The sequence below is a fragment of the Vanessa atalanta genome, chromosome 18 (assembly GCF_905147765.1).
Source record: "Vanessa atalanta chromosome 18, ilVanAtal1.2, whole genome shotgun sequence".
NCBI lineage: Eukaryota > Metazoa > Arthropoda > Insecta > Lepidoptera > Nymphalidae > Vanessa > Vanessa atalanta.
The window spans coordinates 1,896,591-1,914,615 of NC_061888.1; the positions used below are offsets into that span (position 1 = coordinate 1,896,591).

General features: G+C 34.0%; 1 protein-coding gene across 1 annotated transcript; it reads right to left on the reverse strand.

The window, feature by feature from the left end:
- Positions 1-210: 210 nt before the first annotated feature.
- Positions 211-2,893, reverse strand: LOC125071098 (juvenile hormone esterase-like). Its single transcript, XM_047681189.1, has 3 exons — positions 2,714-2,893; positions 888-2,167; positions 211-412 (listed from the first exon to the last, which is right to left on the reverse strand). Exons 1-3 carry the CDS (start codon positions 2,891-2,893, stop codon positions 211-213), a joined length of 1,662 nt encoding a protein of 553 aa, XP_047537145.1.
- Between the last annotated feature and the right edge of the window lie 15,132 nt (positions 2,894-18,025).

An 18,025-nucleotide genomic window follows, 5' to 3' on the forward strand; every position in this document is an offset into this window, starting at 1 on the left:
AGTATTCTAAAAGATTGGTTATTTCTTTGAATACCAATAATATGCTTTTGCATTGAATAAATGAATTTGAAAGCAAATTAAATAAACTAAGAACTTTTGTATTATAATTACTCAGTACCGATTTCGTTAATAAAAGTTCAGACGTAATAAAAAAATAATGTAACTAATTTAATCAATTAATTATTTTATAATATTACTTATGCTAAACGTTTATTGTTTAATGTCTGGAAGCCGTGGTGCAGTTGGATTCCAATAGTATTTTTCATAGATTTTATTCCAAAACTTCCATTCCTCGTCGAATAAGCCCATCTTCATTTGCAATTTTTTGTCGATTTCCATATAGTTTTGGTCTTCGTTCGTATATGGTAGCCAATTGAAGGGAATTAGAGTAGTTTCGAATGCTGTTGGATTTCTGTAAATGAGAACGAAAAATATTACTCGTCGTATTACATTTAAAAAATGCTGGTTTTGTTAGAGAATGCATAAGAAACAAAAACGACTTAAAGTGCATAAGGTCGTAAGTTAAAATTGTGTACTTTACAGATGAATGACATAAAAATTAATTATTTACTATCTTATACCGATAAAGTATCACAATGACAGTTTTATTTGGACGTTTTTATGTGATTCAAAAATAAAAATAAAGTAAATTTTAAATTCCATTCATAAATATAAACGACGTATTTTGTAATTATAATTTGGTAGTGTAGACATATGAGTGGTGATGACATATACATCATACTATAATCGCATTTAATATGATATACAAGCTACTAAATACCGAATTGTCTGATAAAACAGTGTTCTATAATAATATGTTGTAAGTATATTAATAATACTTGCTTTAATAAATACAATGTGTAGGTATTAACACGATGATTACTTACTCATATTTAACGAAGTCAGACCACATCATAGTCATTCTTTCTCTCGTATCTAAATCTTTATAATTATTTGTCCATCCAAAAAAGTCAAGCACATACGCCGTCTGATCTCTGTGACTTGCGCCCTTAAGTCTGTCCATGTAATTATGTTCTATATTCAATTTACCAACGAAAGAAAACTGGTACACGTACACAGGTTTTTTGGTCGTTTTCGCACGTAATTTAGCAGATCTCATAATGGAATATTTGAACATAGAATCAGAGAAGTAATTCACATAATTATGCAGGGTGTCAGCCTTCACCTCTTTACCATCGAAGTAATACTGTTTAATTTCTCGAATGATATCATTTTTAGTTTTTTCATCATTGAATTTTAAATCTGCTGGAAGGAATTCCGAAAAATCGTCATTCATATCCTCTCTCCATTCACCGAACTTTATAGTCCGACTAATACCTTCCATATTTGAGAAGCCTGTTATAATCGCAATATCCTTGTTGAAACCTTTTTTCATTAATTCTAAGGGAGACTCTGTTATTGTCGGTTCTATTCCTTCTATTATGTTCTCGATACAAGGGGCGAAACCGAATGTACTATTTTTTAAATAGTAATTTAAACTTTTTTCTGCTAAATCTTTAACAGTAGCATTTAGGTAAAATTCTGTCAGTTCGTCCAAACTGTCCGTTCCATTATAACCAAGTGATAATGCTACGTTTTTGGCTGTAGCTAATGGATCTCTATTAATAGTAAAAGGTGATAATGCGGAACCGCTTTCTAAAATTAATTTGTTGAATAAACCAGTCGTTGCTTCAGATAACGAAAGAAGTTCAGCCATTGCTGCACCCACACTAAATCCTGCAAGAGTAACTTGATTGGGATCACCACCGAAGTTTTTGATATTCTTATTAATCCACCTCAAAGCGGCAACTTGATCTTTCAAACCAGCATTTCCAGGTATTTCTTTATTGCCTAGACAAGCAAAACCAAATGCGCCTAGTCTGTAGTTGAAGCTGACAGTGATTACGTCATGTCTTGCTAAATAATTGAAATGTGCCATGTTACCGCTTCCACCGGAAAATGCTCCACTATGTATGTAAACAACTACGGGTACCAGATTATCATCTGATGCTACTTTAGGCACGAGCAAGTTAATAAGAAGGCATTCATCTTCTCCGTCTAGCATAATTTCATCATTATTATCACCCGTATAATAGCATTGATGACATATCGTTGTTTTCTTCGATGCTTCTAATTCTCCTTCCCATGGCTCAACGGGGAGGGGTGCCTGAAATGACGGAAAATATATTTTGAATTTAACAATTTCTATTTAAAATTTGTCTGAAATATAATAATTAAATAAGTGTTTGATGAGAGCGGCTAGAGGGAGACAAACGATCTAGAGAGAAACTAAATCTTCAGTGATCTGACCGACAGTCGACGACTGGCAGTCTGGATATTTTATGATGAGTTTGAAATATATTCGGCAACATTTAACATTTTTAACCGTTGTTAGCTATGTAATCCATGAAACACTACTTTGTTTAATTCATACCAAATTCGAAACGGGCTAAGATTTTTACAACACCTATTTATCAATTAGGTTCCAGTCGAAAGTTTTATCAAACCTGTGTGCCTACTGAATGCTAAATTATTATAATGCTAAATATTTCTATTGAATTGTATGTGTCAATTTTAATGAAATTCAATTTTAACTTCTGTTATTGTATATTAGTTAAAGTATTCAAGTATAATGTCAATTGTTGACCCAAAGGGTAATTAAATAAAGAGGAACAGTTCTGATGAATGATGTTATATAAATATTAAAAAATACCTGAAATCGATCCCTTCCTTTTGGTATCGTAGCGTACGGTATACCGAAGAATTGATAAAATTCACCATCCCAATACTTTTCACCTCTCACGATCCCGTCTTCTAGAGCGACCGTTTTAAAATCTTCCTCTTGAGCGAGAACGCTATTCACGAGGAAAAATATCACGACCGTTCGCCACATGTTTAACTAAAACTAATAAAAAAAAAGAAACGAAATAATGGTTAAACCCTGATAATTATAATTTCGGTGATAATCGATTATTTGGCCAAAACAAAGTTGGCCACGTAATGCTTGCGTTATCTTGTATATCTTAAAATACGGTAGGTGATTAGATATCTAATTAGGAATCAATGTGTGCATTGATTTTAATGTATATATGAGTATTCAATAAATTTTCGTATTTGACAAACTTATGGTTCCGTAGGTATCAAATAACTACAATATCTAATATACATATTTCTTCAGACTTCAGACTCTCACTTTCCATCAAGTGAGCCTCATGATCGTTAGCGAACTAATTCCTCAATTTAAGCTTCATAATCAAATGAAATGTAAACGGCAATAAAAACAAAGATTTGAAGCTTAGCCACGAAATCTTAAATAAAGTATCTAGAAATATTACATACGGGTAGTTAAAGTAATGTCCGAGGACAGGCGTAAGGTGATTTTTGTCCCAGCGATTATGGGACGATAGATGCACATAAAAGATTGGTTATGGCCTTATTTTGAAGAGCTGCAGCCGTAGATGTGCAAAAAATTAAAAAGGATGCAATGCTATTTTATAAATTACTAAAATTTCAGAAATAATTAATTATAGAGAGCGAAAAAAAATTACTAAATAAACATAACCTGTCATAGGTCTCGAAATTTGTGAAATAAATGCAAAGTTTCTCTTGCGACCCCCTAGTATTTTACTCATTAAATTCAAAAACGTGGCTGTCAAAAACGCTCTTTAGAAATAAGGCATCGATATTAATGGTTAATTCGAGATACTTAATAAATAAACATAATATTGTATAGCAGCGAATTATATAACATAGGCGCCACAGGTGGAAAGGCGAAGGAGTCGTTAACTTATGCCATCGTTCCATTTGGCGTCACGGCATCCGAAGCGACCAAGAACTGGCGATTTTTTTTACATCAAAAATAATGTCCAGCAGCTAGTCAACAGTTTTAATTTATACCCTATGCACGGAACGGTAAACACTACTATTTTCGATCAGCTACTGATAAAATCGTTTGCCAGTAAAATCCAATAACTATTTATCGGTCAGACCTGAGAATCGTACCTGGAACCTCCAGCCTGCTTTATAAACGAGCCACTAGACAAACGAGACAGCCATAAATTTAAAAATCTCTATCCGAGATACTGCAGGTGGAAAGTACAAGAAAAACAAAGTTGCCAATGACATTATTACTCTTTGCATGGTTTAAAAGAGGTAGTATAAAGAAAATTTAAATACGAAAAAGTTTCCAAACTTTGGGTCATTTCCGTGCAGTGCTTTTATCTTTAGCCCCAAGCTTTGAATTTCAAGATGGTCGTTCGAGTTTGTTTCGAGAGCTTTGTCTACAAAGAGAATACAAACTTGTAAATAGGTCCTCTATATTTCTAAGGACTGAAATTTATTTAAATTTCCATGGGGTTGTGTAAATTTAATTTATGCGCTAACTCGCTTTTTTTCAGCGTCTTTGTGCGCTTGAAAGAGTTCTTTTATATTAATTTAGATAGCGTTCTAAGAACCGAGTTTTTATAAATAATTTAAGCTTTTTCAACTAAACAGCGATACATGATTATTTTTAACGAATACTGAATTAGCTGTGCCAACTTTGATATTTCTTCAGATGGAGAGGAGACCTTTTCCCATTTATTTATTGACTTTTTATAATAAATAGGCAGGTAGACTGACAAGTGGGCTACCTGCCTATTTATTCATTGCCCACCGTTCATAGGCATTGGGAGAGCAATTAATATTAACCGTTACAAAAGTAATTATTTATCTGTAACAGACTTTATTTTTCTTTGGGTAGAAGGGAATTTATTCACCTTTAGTAATATATATGTGTATATATATATAATATAAAAACTGTGCTCGTTATATTATATTATTTTGTTTCTGTAAAAATAAACTTATTTTTACGATTAAGTCATAAATTTAGAAATATTTTTTGGTAAAATCGCAGAACCATGGCTTGAAGTGTATTATCATATTATATTCTTTACGACACATTTTAGCGTCCAACGTGAACGTCCAAGCGGCGTTATGAGCCATTTATATCCAAAGACAAAAATTAAAACTCATATAAACATTTATTTTATTTAAGTTTTTTAACACGAGTGCTTTAGCTACTTACATTGGAATCAGAGTAATGTATGTGATGTTGTCCAATATTTATTTAATAATAATTAATTCGCCTACTTAAAGACTCATAATGAAAACTTATAAATAAAATATAACACATCGCCTTATCGTATGTATGTTATATGTTACGTTATGATTTTATTTTTTGTCAAGCGGATCGTAATTGAAGTCAACGGGTAAGTGCTGTTAGCATTCTTGCCACGATGCATGGTCATGATAATTATAGTGACAAATTTTTATTTTTATATAACGAAGGCCTTAATGTTAATAATTATTACCTAAATAAAATTTATATGAAATAAATTTTATAAGTAAGTATTTATTAATAAGTAAGTAGCTAAAGCACTTGTGTTATGGAAATCAGAAGTAACGACGGTACCACAAACACTCAGACCCAAGACAATATAAAAAACTAATGAACTTGTTCTACATCGACCTGGTCGGGAATCGAACCCGGGACCTCGGAGTGGAGTACCCATGAAAACCCATTATTATTAAATATATAATACTGACAATAATCGGACGCTTTATCGTGTCGTGAAGTGTAAAGAGTATCTGGCTCTTCACGCTGAATATATTTGGTTTAGTATACCTGTATACCTGAGCATAAAGTATGTTATACTCTCCCACAACTCACTGTTGTGAAGTGTTTAGTTTCAGACGAGGGGTTTGCGAAAACAGTTATCGTATATGCTCCAAAATACATACTTCCAAATTCAAATTTCAGTTTGAAGTAATTTTTGTACTCGTTCAATGAGAATAAATATATAAGTTTTTTGCCCTCGTGTAAGGTAGTTGAACGCAAAATATTCTGCCAATGTATATCATAAAAAGGGCTCGTTAGAGATTTGCCATGGTTCCAAATGCTGTGTTTATAATTGATCTTGTCCGTGGTGGAGAAGGAAATCATCGTGCGCCATCCTAATTCTTATTTGATTAGAATTGAGCGAAAAATGTACTATGAGTTAATGGTCATTAATATCGATAGATATTGGTGCCGTGATTACATTTATATACATTAACAGCCTGTAAATTTCCTACTGCTGGGCTAAGGCCTCCTCTCCTTTTGAGGAGAAGACTTGGAGCATATTCTACCACGCTGCTCCAATGCGGGTTGGTGGATACACCTGAGTCAGAATTTCGTTGAAATTAGACACACGCAGGTTTCCTCACGATGTTTTCCTTCACCGCCGAGCACGAGATGAATTATAAACACAAATTAAGCGTATGAAAATTCAGTGGTGCTTGCCTGAGTTTGAACCCGCAATCATCGGTTAAGATGCACGCGTTCTAACCACTGGGCCATCACGGCTCATTGCCGTAAGAAATTTTATATCGTTAACGTGTCAACGTGCCAACCTTCGGAACTAAGACTTTATGTCTGTGCCTGTAGTTTCACTGGCTCACTCGTGCTTCAAACATAAAGGAACACAACAATACTGAGTCTTACTGCTTGGCGTTAGAATATATGATGAGTGGGTGGTTCCTTCCCAAAAACCTTCTAGAGGAATACTTTCCCAGCCGTGGGGCATTTACTGTATTACTTTACTTTACTCTTATTTAAAATTGTACCAGAAAATAAATTCCAGGTAGAATTATTCAATATCTAAGTTGGTGACTGTAGTTCTAGACTTTTCGACCGAGAAAGGGTTTGTATGTTTTGTGAGAGTTGATGGGGGCTGAAGTCAAATTGGTTTAGCTTTACCTGCACAGCAGTTTGTTTGTTTCAAACTTGACTATCTGGTTTTATTTAGTGCTGTATTAAAGCTTGCTTTACGTAAACCGTAATTGTACGTGATGTTGTTTAGTTTGAACTAAATAAATTTATTATATTTATTATTTTTACCAGATATACAGTATACATTCTACCGTATATCGTAGCTTCTAAATTGATGAACCGATATTGATTTAGTTTTGTTTCGTTGGATGCTGACTTGATCGAAAATATTATTTGATAAGAGAATTTCTCTTAGATCATTATCTTTTCACTTGTCGACGGCATATGGGCTTGTTCTACTGGTCTGATCGACTAATTTTTTTTAATAATACAATGTCGAGACAACCTTGCCTTGTCGCTGCAGAATCATCTAAAATGTAGATGTAGAGTACCTCACTGTAATGCAGAACTATTGTTTGAAGTCATTGGAATAAACTTAATGTTAATATACAATTTATACATATATTAAAGGATTTTTTCAATCCAGGGGTTCTTAATTTTTAATTCATGTATTACTCCCTATTAACTCATGAAATCAAAATATGCTTCATTGAAATAGTTAGTCTATATGCAGCAAAAATAAATTTCTGTTATATATATGTTGAACACCAATCGACAGTATATGATAATCAGTAGTGTTCAATAATATCTAAACATTTTTACATTAACAGCCTGTAAATTTCCCACTGCTTGGCTAAGGCCTCCTCTCCCTTTGAGGAGAAGGTTAGGAGCATATTCCACCACGCTGCTCCAATGCGGGTTAATTATTTCCCTCACGATGTTTTCCTTTACCGCCGAGTACGAGATGAATTATAAAAACAAATTAAGCACACGATAATTCAGCGGTGCTTGCCTGGGAACCCGCAATCATCGGTTAAGATGCACGCGTTCTAACCACCGGGCCATCTCGGCTCAAAACTTCTAAACATTTATCATTTCGTTATTTGAATCATTGATTTGTTACATCACTAGTCAGTTATTTAAGGGCAAATATTTTTAATATAATTAAAAAATACATACAAATGTCCCTTAGCAATTTATACTGCTCGTTGCTAATTGGTCCAAACCTGTAATTTCCCGGCGGACGAGCAGCCTAATTTATTAACCGGGATAGAAAGCGGGACACCTTATATAATGACATGTTTTTGAAAAAGTTTCATAACGTTATGTGAATTGAATTTATAATTTGTATTTATTAATCGGACTTATAATTTACGGCTATTGTTGCGATTAATTTTTTTTTTAAATGAATGTAATTATATTGTTATACTGAAATTCGCCTTGATATTGTGCCTGTAACTAGGCCTCCCTGGTATGTCGTGAAGCAGGACACGAGAGCGAATAGACTTACACAGAACGACGCTAAAGACCGTGCAAAGTGTAGTAGACTTAGTCGGACGACAGACCCTCGTAATAGCTGGGATTAATAAATACCTGGCAGAAGAAGAAGACTGAAAAATGAACCGCCTGTTCGCAAATGGTCACCACCGAAATATATATTTACACTGTAAGATATAATAACCATCCCTTAGATCGCCACTTATCTTGGAATTAAGTTATGCTCTTGCTCTTGCTCTCTAGCTCTTGTGCCATTAATACTCCCAAACACCCTCAGAACACAATGTAACTAAGTTTTGTTCTTTAGAGGCACTCGTAGAATACGCAATAATAATTATGACAACTGCTAAGTTAAAAATGTTTTAAGCACACAAGTCAACATGTTATGCGACTATCTAATCTCCCTGTTCATAAATAGCGTGGAGGAGGAAAGGGGGGCTAGGAAACTATGCTACATGAGGAGGTCACGGAGTTCGACCTAGTAATTCTTTATTTATTTAACGGGGCACTATATGAATGGTTTCAGAACATATTAACAGTCTATAAGTTTCCCACTTGGCCTTCTCTTCGTTTGAGGAGAATGTTTGGAGCATATTCCACCACGCTGCTCCATTACGCGTTTGTGGAATACACATGTGACAGAATTTCGTTGAAATTAGACACATGCAGGTTTCCTCACGATGTTTTCCTTCACCGCCGAACACGAGATAAATTGTAAACACAAATTAAGCACATGCAAATTCGGTGGTGCTTGCCTGGGTTTGAACCCGCAATCATCGGTTAAGATGGACACGTTCTAACCACTGGGCCATCTCGGCTCAAGTACATATAATAGTGTTAAAAAGAACAGCATAAATATATAAATAGCTGTCAGGGGAATTGAGACAAGAATTCAGACAAAGCCCTAGTGAGGCTAGTGGGGTCTGTCGTATTAGCCTTTTAGTGTAGGCCTATCAACTAATTTCACAAATGAGGTTCAACAAAAATTACCAATTGCGTTTCATAGAAGTCATACGACAAAGGTATACCAATTATTAAAATTTGATCTAGACCAACCTGTTCTTTTATCAGGATTAATCTAATTGCGATGATGATATATTTAAGATATATAAGTCTAAATATATATCAAGTAGGTATAACTGCTAACAAAATCTAAGGTTTAATTAAAATACCAGCCACTGAATTAATTCAACCTAATGACTTCCGTTTGATTACACTTAACAGTACTCCCGAATCCTGGAATTGTTAACCGGTTGAATAGTAGCGTTTTATTTAATTTGGAATGGTAATTAGAACCATTAATAATGTATACTTACCCGTTTTATTGACTTTGAGGAATGTCGATGCATTAACAACTGCTTCAGTTTAGTTACTATATTTAAACAAAAGATTTGTTATAGATTTTTTGGCCAATTTACGCTTAGTTTTTTTAATTATATTTTATCCGGGATATTGCAAAATTACTTGATCTGTTAATCTGAGTCTACTGATTCGTAAGGTGGTCCCTCAAAGGTGTCATTCGTCTGTTTTATAAGAGCTGAAATTTGTGAATCGCATAAGTAAGCTAGAATATCTGAGCATTGAGTGCGTAACCTCTATTAATACAATTTGGAACATCTTTGAGTGAGAAGAATCAGGCGAGTACTAACAGTGAGTGACCGACCTAAGTAGCGAGACAAAGGTTGCCTGTAAATTACACCTCGTAGACAATTTTTTGTACTTGAATTTAGTAATCTGGCATTTAATTCGAGCAGGGACGAGCATTAAGTAAAATTGCTGTTATTTCCAATTTTTTTTTTGTTTTCCAAGGGGACGAACTGGTCCTTTTTTATTCGTAATATGATTAAACCTCTACTTGCTCAGGTGACTTTGATTATTATTTTTTTTTTATTAGGTAACAAGCTCAATGATTTTAACAAACATCTCAAAAATTAATTGCCATATTTATAATAAAAATAATCCTTTTTATAATATTATGAGTTTTAAACCTTGTATTGATATTTTAATAGTAGTTACTTTGCAATACACCCACGACCCACCAACAGACAACAATATGTAAATTACGTTAAAATAAAATATTAAAATGTGTAAAAAATGTTTATTATTGTTTTGTATGAATATTTGAAAATATATTTTAATACAGTTATTTCATTTTATACTTAAAAAAAAATTAAAAGTTTAAATATAAAGTATTCAAAACATTGAAAAATTTAAATCAAATAGTTTTATTAATCTATACTACTATTAAAAACGCGATGATGTTTGTTTGTCTGTCTGTATTAAGTATGAAGCAACATTGAAACCCGGGAAAGGACATAGGCTACATTTTTATACCTAAAACCTGCGACCCATTAGAGGGAAAAGCCGCCGGCGATAAATAAATTACTATTGTACACTCTGACATTATTTCCATAAACATCTATTAAATAATAAAAAATGCAAACAAAAGAATGGGAACTGAACTGTTTCGTTCATTCATTTATCAAATCATTCGTTTATTCATCATAACCTATTCTACTGTGATTGATAATATACAACAAGAGATTTCAACAGATTTAAGTGTAGTTTCTTGTTCTAAGAGCAGTTAGACAACGGTACACATTTATTCGTTTTGGTATCCCTCACGGTGGGGACGTTGCAAAAGCAGTCTGGTATGCCACAAGCTGCGGGGCCCTGCAGGTCGTGGACCGTGGGATTGTCGCACGAAGGTTCAGCTTTTCGTGGGCAGTAGAGAACTGAATGCTCGCCCCGTGGACATTTTTCTGGAAGAATAGTAAATACATAATTATTCATATTTTTTTCATTTTTGGATATAACAGTTTGTAATGAAGTTTGTAAGGGAACTCCGTCATTTTCTAAGTTAGAAACATGGAAATCGGTGTTTAGACTTCACGAGCACACGAGCGTGTAACGTCATAACGTGATATGCCACATTGACCATAAAAATAATGACATTTATAGGCTACAAGTATCAAAATCGTATATCACGTTTTGGTCAACGTTTCACGAGTAAGATATGAAGTAAGTTCTTACAGAATCTCACTTCTGTTACAAATTAAAACACCAACGTTAAAATGCTTTCAGATTTGACGTCCCACCGGGTGCACGGCTTGTAATTAAATATTTTTATTTGCTAAGTGCTGTATTCACAAGTGAATTTAGAACTTTAAATGAGTGAAATTCATCATCCAAGTTTATTTTTATAATCTGTGCAAAGGAAAATGGAAATTAAAAGAAACATTAAATACTTCAATAGCAGAGTAATTTAACGAAATAAAAAATAATCTATTTTTTTTTATGGCATTGGTTGGCGGACGAGCATATGGGCCACCTGATGGTAAGTGGTCACCACAGCCCATAGACAAAGGCGCTGTAAGAAATATTAACCATTCCTTACATCACCTACGCGCCACGAACCTTGGGAACTAAGATGTTATGTCCCTTGTGCCTGTGATTACACTGGCTCACTCACTCTTCTAACCGGAACACAACAATACAGTGTACTGTTATTTGGCGGTAGAATATCTGATGAGTGGGTGGTACCTACCCAGACGGGCTTGCACAAAGCCCTACCACCAAGTATATCTATAGTAACTCTGTGCGTCTGTTGCTCTTTCAAGCCACACGAATTTGCTGAAATTTTGTATAAGTCAAGCTTGGGCTCCAAGGAAGGACATAAGCTTTAATGGCACTTGACGACCAACCTCTAAAACTCGAGTGAACCCGTGGGAGATATCTAGTTTTATATAAACAAGCACTGTGGGTGTAACTGTAGTGTGTGTGCATATGTGTACGAGTGTGTGTTTTGTTTATACTGACGAGTGGAATATGGCATCTACTTATTTTATTTTGCATTATCAAATAATCGATCTACATATTATATATAAAGAATCATAAGCGTATAATGTATATATATAATAATAATATATGACCTGAGATGACCCAGTGGTTAGAACGCGTGCATCTTAACTGATGATTTCGGGTTCAAACTCAGGCAAGCACCACTGAATTTCATGGGCTTAATTTGTGTTTATAATTCATCCCGTGCTCGGCGGTGAAGGAAAACATCGTGAGGAAACCTGCATGTGTCTAATTTCAACGAAATTCTGGCACATGTGTATTCCACCACTCGCATTGGAGCAGCGTGGTGGAATATGCTCCAAACCTTCTCCTCAAAGGGAGAGGAGGCCTTAGCCCAGCAGTGGGAAATTTACAGGCTGCTAATGTAATGTCATGTAAATGTAAGCGTATATTATATATTTTAGTAACTGCGTCAAGTTTTAGCCGGAATGCTAACAATACCCGTAGAAATAGAATTCCGATTGTGTAAACAAAAAATGAACCATATCTTTTGTTAGATGGAAATAAATTATATAATAATTCAATTTATGTTTTAACTATAATTGCAGTCTTAATATTAATATAATATAAATGCCCACAGCTGGGTAAAGATCACAATATGAATTACATAATGACAGAATTTCACTTAGCAGTTGCAATTCTAATCGCTTAAAATAAATCATAAATACAAGCTTTGATTGCAAAGATTTGAACCTATGATCTCCGCGTTTTAACCACTGCACCATCTATAAAACAATAATTCAATATCACTCACTGGTTGGTATCGACTGACCGCAGACTGCGATAAACGCAAAGGTCACCACACACGCAAAAAGAACGAATTTCATTTTGAATATTTTATTTGAAATTTTAATAAGACAAGGCACAACTGTGTCAACTCAACTGATATTAAATAAAATATAACTTCCTTTATATATTGTTTGAAATTGTCATAAAATTCCCCTAGAATTTCGAGATAAGGAAAAATTTTAATTATATTAACAAAACAAGGTGAAGCTGTTAGTCACAAAATATTCGTATTGAATTTCTAAGTTTATGCAAATTAAATCGTGTGTTTTATAAATACATATATATATTTATTTACTAGTACATAATATGTTTTTTATCGATCACTTATTATGTGTGTATTGTATGTGTGTGTGAGTTCTGTTTGTATTGTTAAATAGAATATAGTTATTCGTAATTGTGAAATAATCGGTAAATTTACCTAAAGAAACATAAACGTGGCATATATAGACTCTGCACACACAGAATAGTTCAAGTATTTCAGGATATTTTCTTTATTATTTCACCGCAGAAAAAAAATTGGGAAAGCCCAAATTTATGTTAGGTTAGGTTTTTTATTTATATTTAAAAAAATATTTAGTAAAGAAATAACCTTAAACTATTTTTTGCTGCGGTGCTGTTAATACGTAATTACAGGTTTTTTTAAATAGTATTTACGACAAGTATTTAAAACGGGATGTTCCCCATCTAGACTCTCCAATGGGCCACCTGATATTTTTTATTTATAATATTATTAGTATAGTATTAAAAGGTTCTTCCCCTCGTCCGATAGTATACGTAACACAATGACGCGGTCATTATTATTCAGTTTCTTAATGTTTATATTTATTACTTGAAAATCGATATAGACAGATGACATTCGCATATATATGACAGTTGGTATACGCGTATATAATAAAATACCGGGAAATATAATCAACTTACCATTAACTAAATTGAAAAAGTTTATTAAGACTAAATTAATAAATAAATCTTATTATTCATTAAAAGAATATTTTTTAGAAAAAAAAAACGCCTGGATTTAGGCTCGAATTCCATTACAGGACAGTAATTTTTGTAAAAAACAGCATTGTAAATATTTGAAAAGAGCAACTATGCGAGTTTCTTGCCGTTTCTTCTCGCTGGAGGCTTCTTTCCGAAACGGTGATAGTACTTAAATATCGACGATTCAAAAACGCTTCATTGTGAAGTTTCCTTGAATAAATTGATTTTGATTTTGACGTCCTGATCGATTTCAATCATTAGCCCGTAAATGTCCCACTGCTGGGATAAAGGCCTCCTCTCCCTTGGAGGAGAAGGTTTGGAGCATATTCCACCACGCTGCTCCAATGCGGGTTGGCGGAATACGCATGTGGCTGAATTTCGTTGAAATTAGACACATGCAGGTTTCCTCACGATGTTTTCCTTCACCGCCGAGCACGAGATGAATTATAAACACAAATTAAGCACATGAAATTACAGTGGTGCCTGCCTGGGTTTGAACCCGAAATCATCGGTTAAGATGCAATGCGATTTCAATCACGACACCAATTTACCAAAGAGAGTAATTAACTGCACAGAAGATGGACTTCAAGCAAGTGTTACTACTACAACCACTTTGGTCTAGTGGATATAAGGTAGATCTCGAGATTCTAAGTTCAATCCTCAGGTTGCACCGATGAAATGTTTTGGAGTTTTCAGATGAAATATTCTCAGTAACAGGTGTGTACACACCCCTTCCTTGGAAAGCACGTAGTCCTGCGCCTGAACTCTTTCCCATCGTGTCGAATTAGCCGTTCCATCGGATTATGGGAGTTAGGGAATAGAGAGTGTACCTGTGTTAGCACATACTTATGCACTATTATATGTCCTGGGCAGCTGGCTGGTCTTCCTTTAGATGGGTAGTCGTGACCCAAATAGGTCAGGTTGACATCATTCAACTATCTTACTAATATTAAAAATGCGAAAGGTTGGATGGATGTTTGATTGTTTCTCAAGCTAGAAAGGCTGTAAGGATCTATATCTATTATACATATATATATCTAGTATGAAATTTGTCACAGAGATGTTGCTTTTTACTATGGAAAGACCGCCACTCTGACACGCGGAGCTGCTATCGGAAACCATTGTTAAAAAAAAGATTTTATTAAAGAAAAACAATCTCAAAAATGTGTTTATAATTCCTCTCGGCGGTGAAGGAAAACATCGTAAGGAAACCTGTCTAATTTCAACGCAATTCTGCCACATGTGTATTCCGCCAACCCGCATTGGAGCAGCGTGGTGGAATATGCTCCCAACCTTCTCCTCAAAGGGAGAGGTCTTTATCCCAGCAGTGGGAAAATTTACAGGCTGCTAATGCTAATGCTAATCTCACAAAACTGGTTGAGTTGTGTTTTAGCGTCTGTTTCACATATGGGTGGTGCTGTTTACGTGATAGTTTGTTGTATAAGTTACAATAAATTAAAGTGACAGCCTGTTGTCGTTCGTTTTGATGAGAAGACTTGGAGCATTTACCTCCAGACCGCTTTAATTCGGATTCACAGATACGTGGCAGTTCTTCATTCCACTAATACATGTTTTATTCTGACGCTTCGACGCTGCACCACCTAGCACTAAATTAAATTGAAAAGAGAACTACAAGGGAGTACATATGGCGAGTTTATTCTAGAATAATTTCCTTTGAAGGGGAGCAATAACTGTAGCAGACAATAATTTTATAACCATTTATTTTTTTCCAAGCTACTTAAATAATACCTAAAAATCAGTTTGGTGTATATTTTTTAAATAATATTTAAAAATGTGATATAAAAAGAATTATTGATATCTCCCCTCGCCATATTTTCAGGCTCTTGTAACGCTAATCCGTTGTTTGGGGAGATTTTCTATGTAGCATCTTGTTTGAAGATTGTTTAAATATTAAAGTTCACTTCGTAGCTTCCAAGGTTATACAAATTAAGGCTTAAGAAATTATATTTTATTAAGTATAATTGAAGGTAAGGTAAGGAAGGGGCCTGACTGGATGTCGATGGCCGAGAAGTAAGAAGAAGAAGAAGGGGGCTTTGACGTACCTCGGGCGAGGCCTCTAATGTCGAGCAGTGGATTGTAATTGGCTAATGATGACGTTTAGAAAAGTGTAACTGGCTGTTTGTTTTATATTTATATTAAGTGAATACGTAATCGTTTAAGTCAGTGATTCGTTCCAAAAGGCAAAATATGCGCTTTTTAATTAAAAATAAATGAACTATCCCTAAGCGTAAACAAACCTGACAAAAATATACGAAATGTGTGAAAAACAGTCTTGTACTTTTAGTGTTTTCTGTTATTAAAAGACTGTCTTCTTAGTTTTCGTATTTTGTTTTTCTTGGTAGGATCTAAATCGTGGACTGGTATTTACGTTTAAAATTTGAAAGTACTCGTAAAAGTCAACTAGCTTGTAGAGCGATAATAGGACGTACGTGAATTAGTAGATTTGGACAATGGAAGTCAAATAAAAAAAAAAAACATAAAATAAAAATAATAACATAAAATATATATGACATAGCTCTTCCACCACCTTGCATATTGGTGGAAACACACGTCACATATTTTCGTCCGATGTGTCTTTCCTCACGATGTTTCCCTTCATCGCCGAGCACGATGCATTATACAAACAAATTAATAATCCAATAGTAACCACTATTGTTATTACCCAGGCTTGTACCCAAATTTTTAGTTAAAACATCGTTAAAGATAATTTCAAATAGAATTCATTTTTATTTGTATTCACAGAATGACAGAAATAAAAAGCAATCAAATGTTTTTTTCATAAACATTAAATTGTTTTTTAATGACGCATGGATTTTATTAAATATTATAGTAAAATATATAACAGTCATGTTAGCAATGTAATATAGTCAATCATAAATCACTGCTGGACAAAATATTCCCCCAAGGTGCATCAAAGTTCCCAGTTTTCTTGGATTGGATAGATCTTACCAATAATTAGCAAGATATCCTCAAAATCATAGTGTGTGTGTGCCATATTGTCTATGTATGGGTATAACGTTTACACTTGAACACACTTGAATACACTTGTTTACACTTGAAACTCTACCACATATCATTAGCATAAAATTAAATATTATTACTTCATATAATGTTAAACTGTTGGGCTTGATTAATTATAGGGAGAAAAGGTAAAGAAGCACTGCATCGCTTGTTGGTCTTAAGCTAGTTTTAAATTAAAGTAAATTAATCTTGCGGCAGAATTCCTAGGTATTTTGTATAATGTACATTTAATTAGCGCAGACAAAATATCTTGTAAATGACACAAATATTTAAAATTGTCTGGAAACATTTAGTTTTTAGATCGATAGGAAGCTATTTCAACTTGTTTTGTATAAAATTCGTACCCATATATGTATATATATTTTTATATATCTAACTTCTACATTTTTTTTTTGTATCATAGAATTGGATAAGAAAATGGCCAACATGATGGTAAGTGGTCCGGTCTGGCCTTGGACATTACAGCTGTAAGAAATATTAAGCATTCCTTACATCGGCAATGCATCACCAACTTCGTAAGCTTAGGTTCTAAGTGACTTGTGCTTGTAGTTGAACTGGCTGAAACTGGACAACAACAACAGCCGCTATTTGGCAGAAGAATATTCCCTCTGTGTCTTTTCTCTGACCTGCAAGTCTTAAAGAGCGTAAGCAAATCATCAAAAAACCAAAATGACGTATGAAAGCTCTGAAAACGTTAGAAATTTATATCTACAGCTCTTTTAAAACTATTTTGTATTTACGAAACTTTGAATATATTATGAACATCTTAGAAATTGATAATAACGCGTTCCATCAAGTTGGTGAGAATGAAATCGTTTAGTTGGAAAAGGTCGACAAATAGCGAGGGGTTATCGACAGTTTGATGCCAACAAAGGATGCAATTTGTCAAATCAAATAGCACTTTGTTGGAAATATACAGGAATTTATTTTGAACGTAAACGCTAAATCTCACAATAACCGTCGTTTTATCTTCTTCGTGACCAAATGTTTAATATGTATTTGTTTTGCTACAGAATAATTGGTTCAATATACTTATCATAGTCTGAAATGGTCTTGTGGTTAGATAACGCGTATAAGCGTGGGCAGCACCATTGAATTATATTTTACGAGATTTAATAAAATTTTAAGAGATTGATTTATATTAATAAATTCATCATACGCTTAGTATTGAGGAAAACATGACGCAGAAACTATCTTTCCTCGGATGAAATTGCGCCAAAATAT

Bases quoted from the DNA above. Each gene is read 5' to 3' on its own strand.
- LOC125071098 (XM_047681189.1), bottom strand. From the start codon at position 2,893: ATGTGGCGAACGGTCGTGATATTTTTCCTCGTGAATAGCGTTCTCGCT. The intron at 2,168-2,713 runs GTATTTTTTAAT...CCGTCATTTCAG, and splicing joins AAGGAAGGGATCGATTTCAG to GCACCCCTCCCCGTTGAGCC. The intron at 413-887 runs GTAAGTAATCAT...TCTCATTTACAG, and splicing joins TCTGACTTCGTTAAATATGA to AAATCCAACAGCATTCGAAA.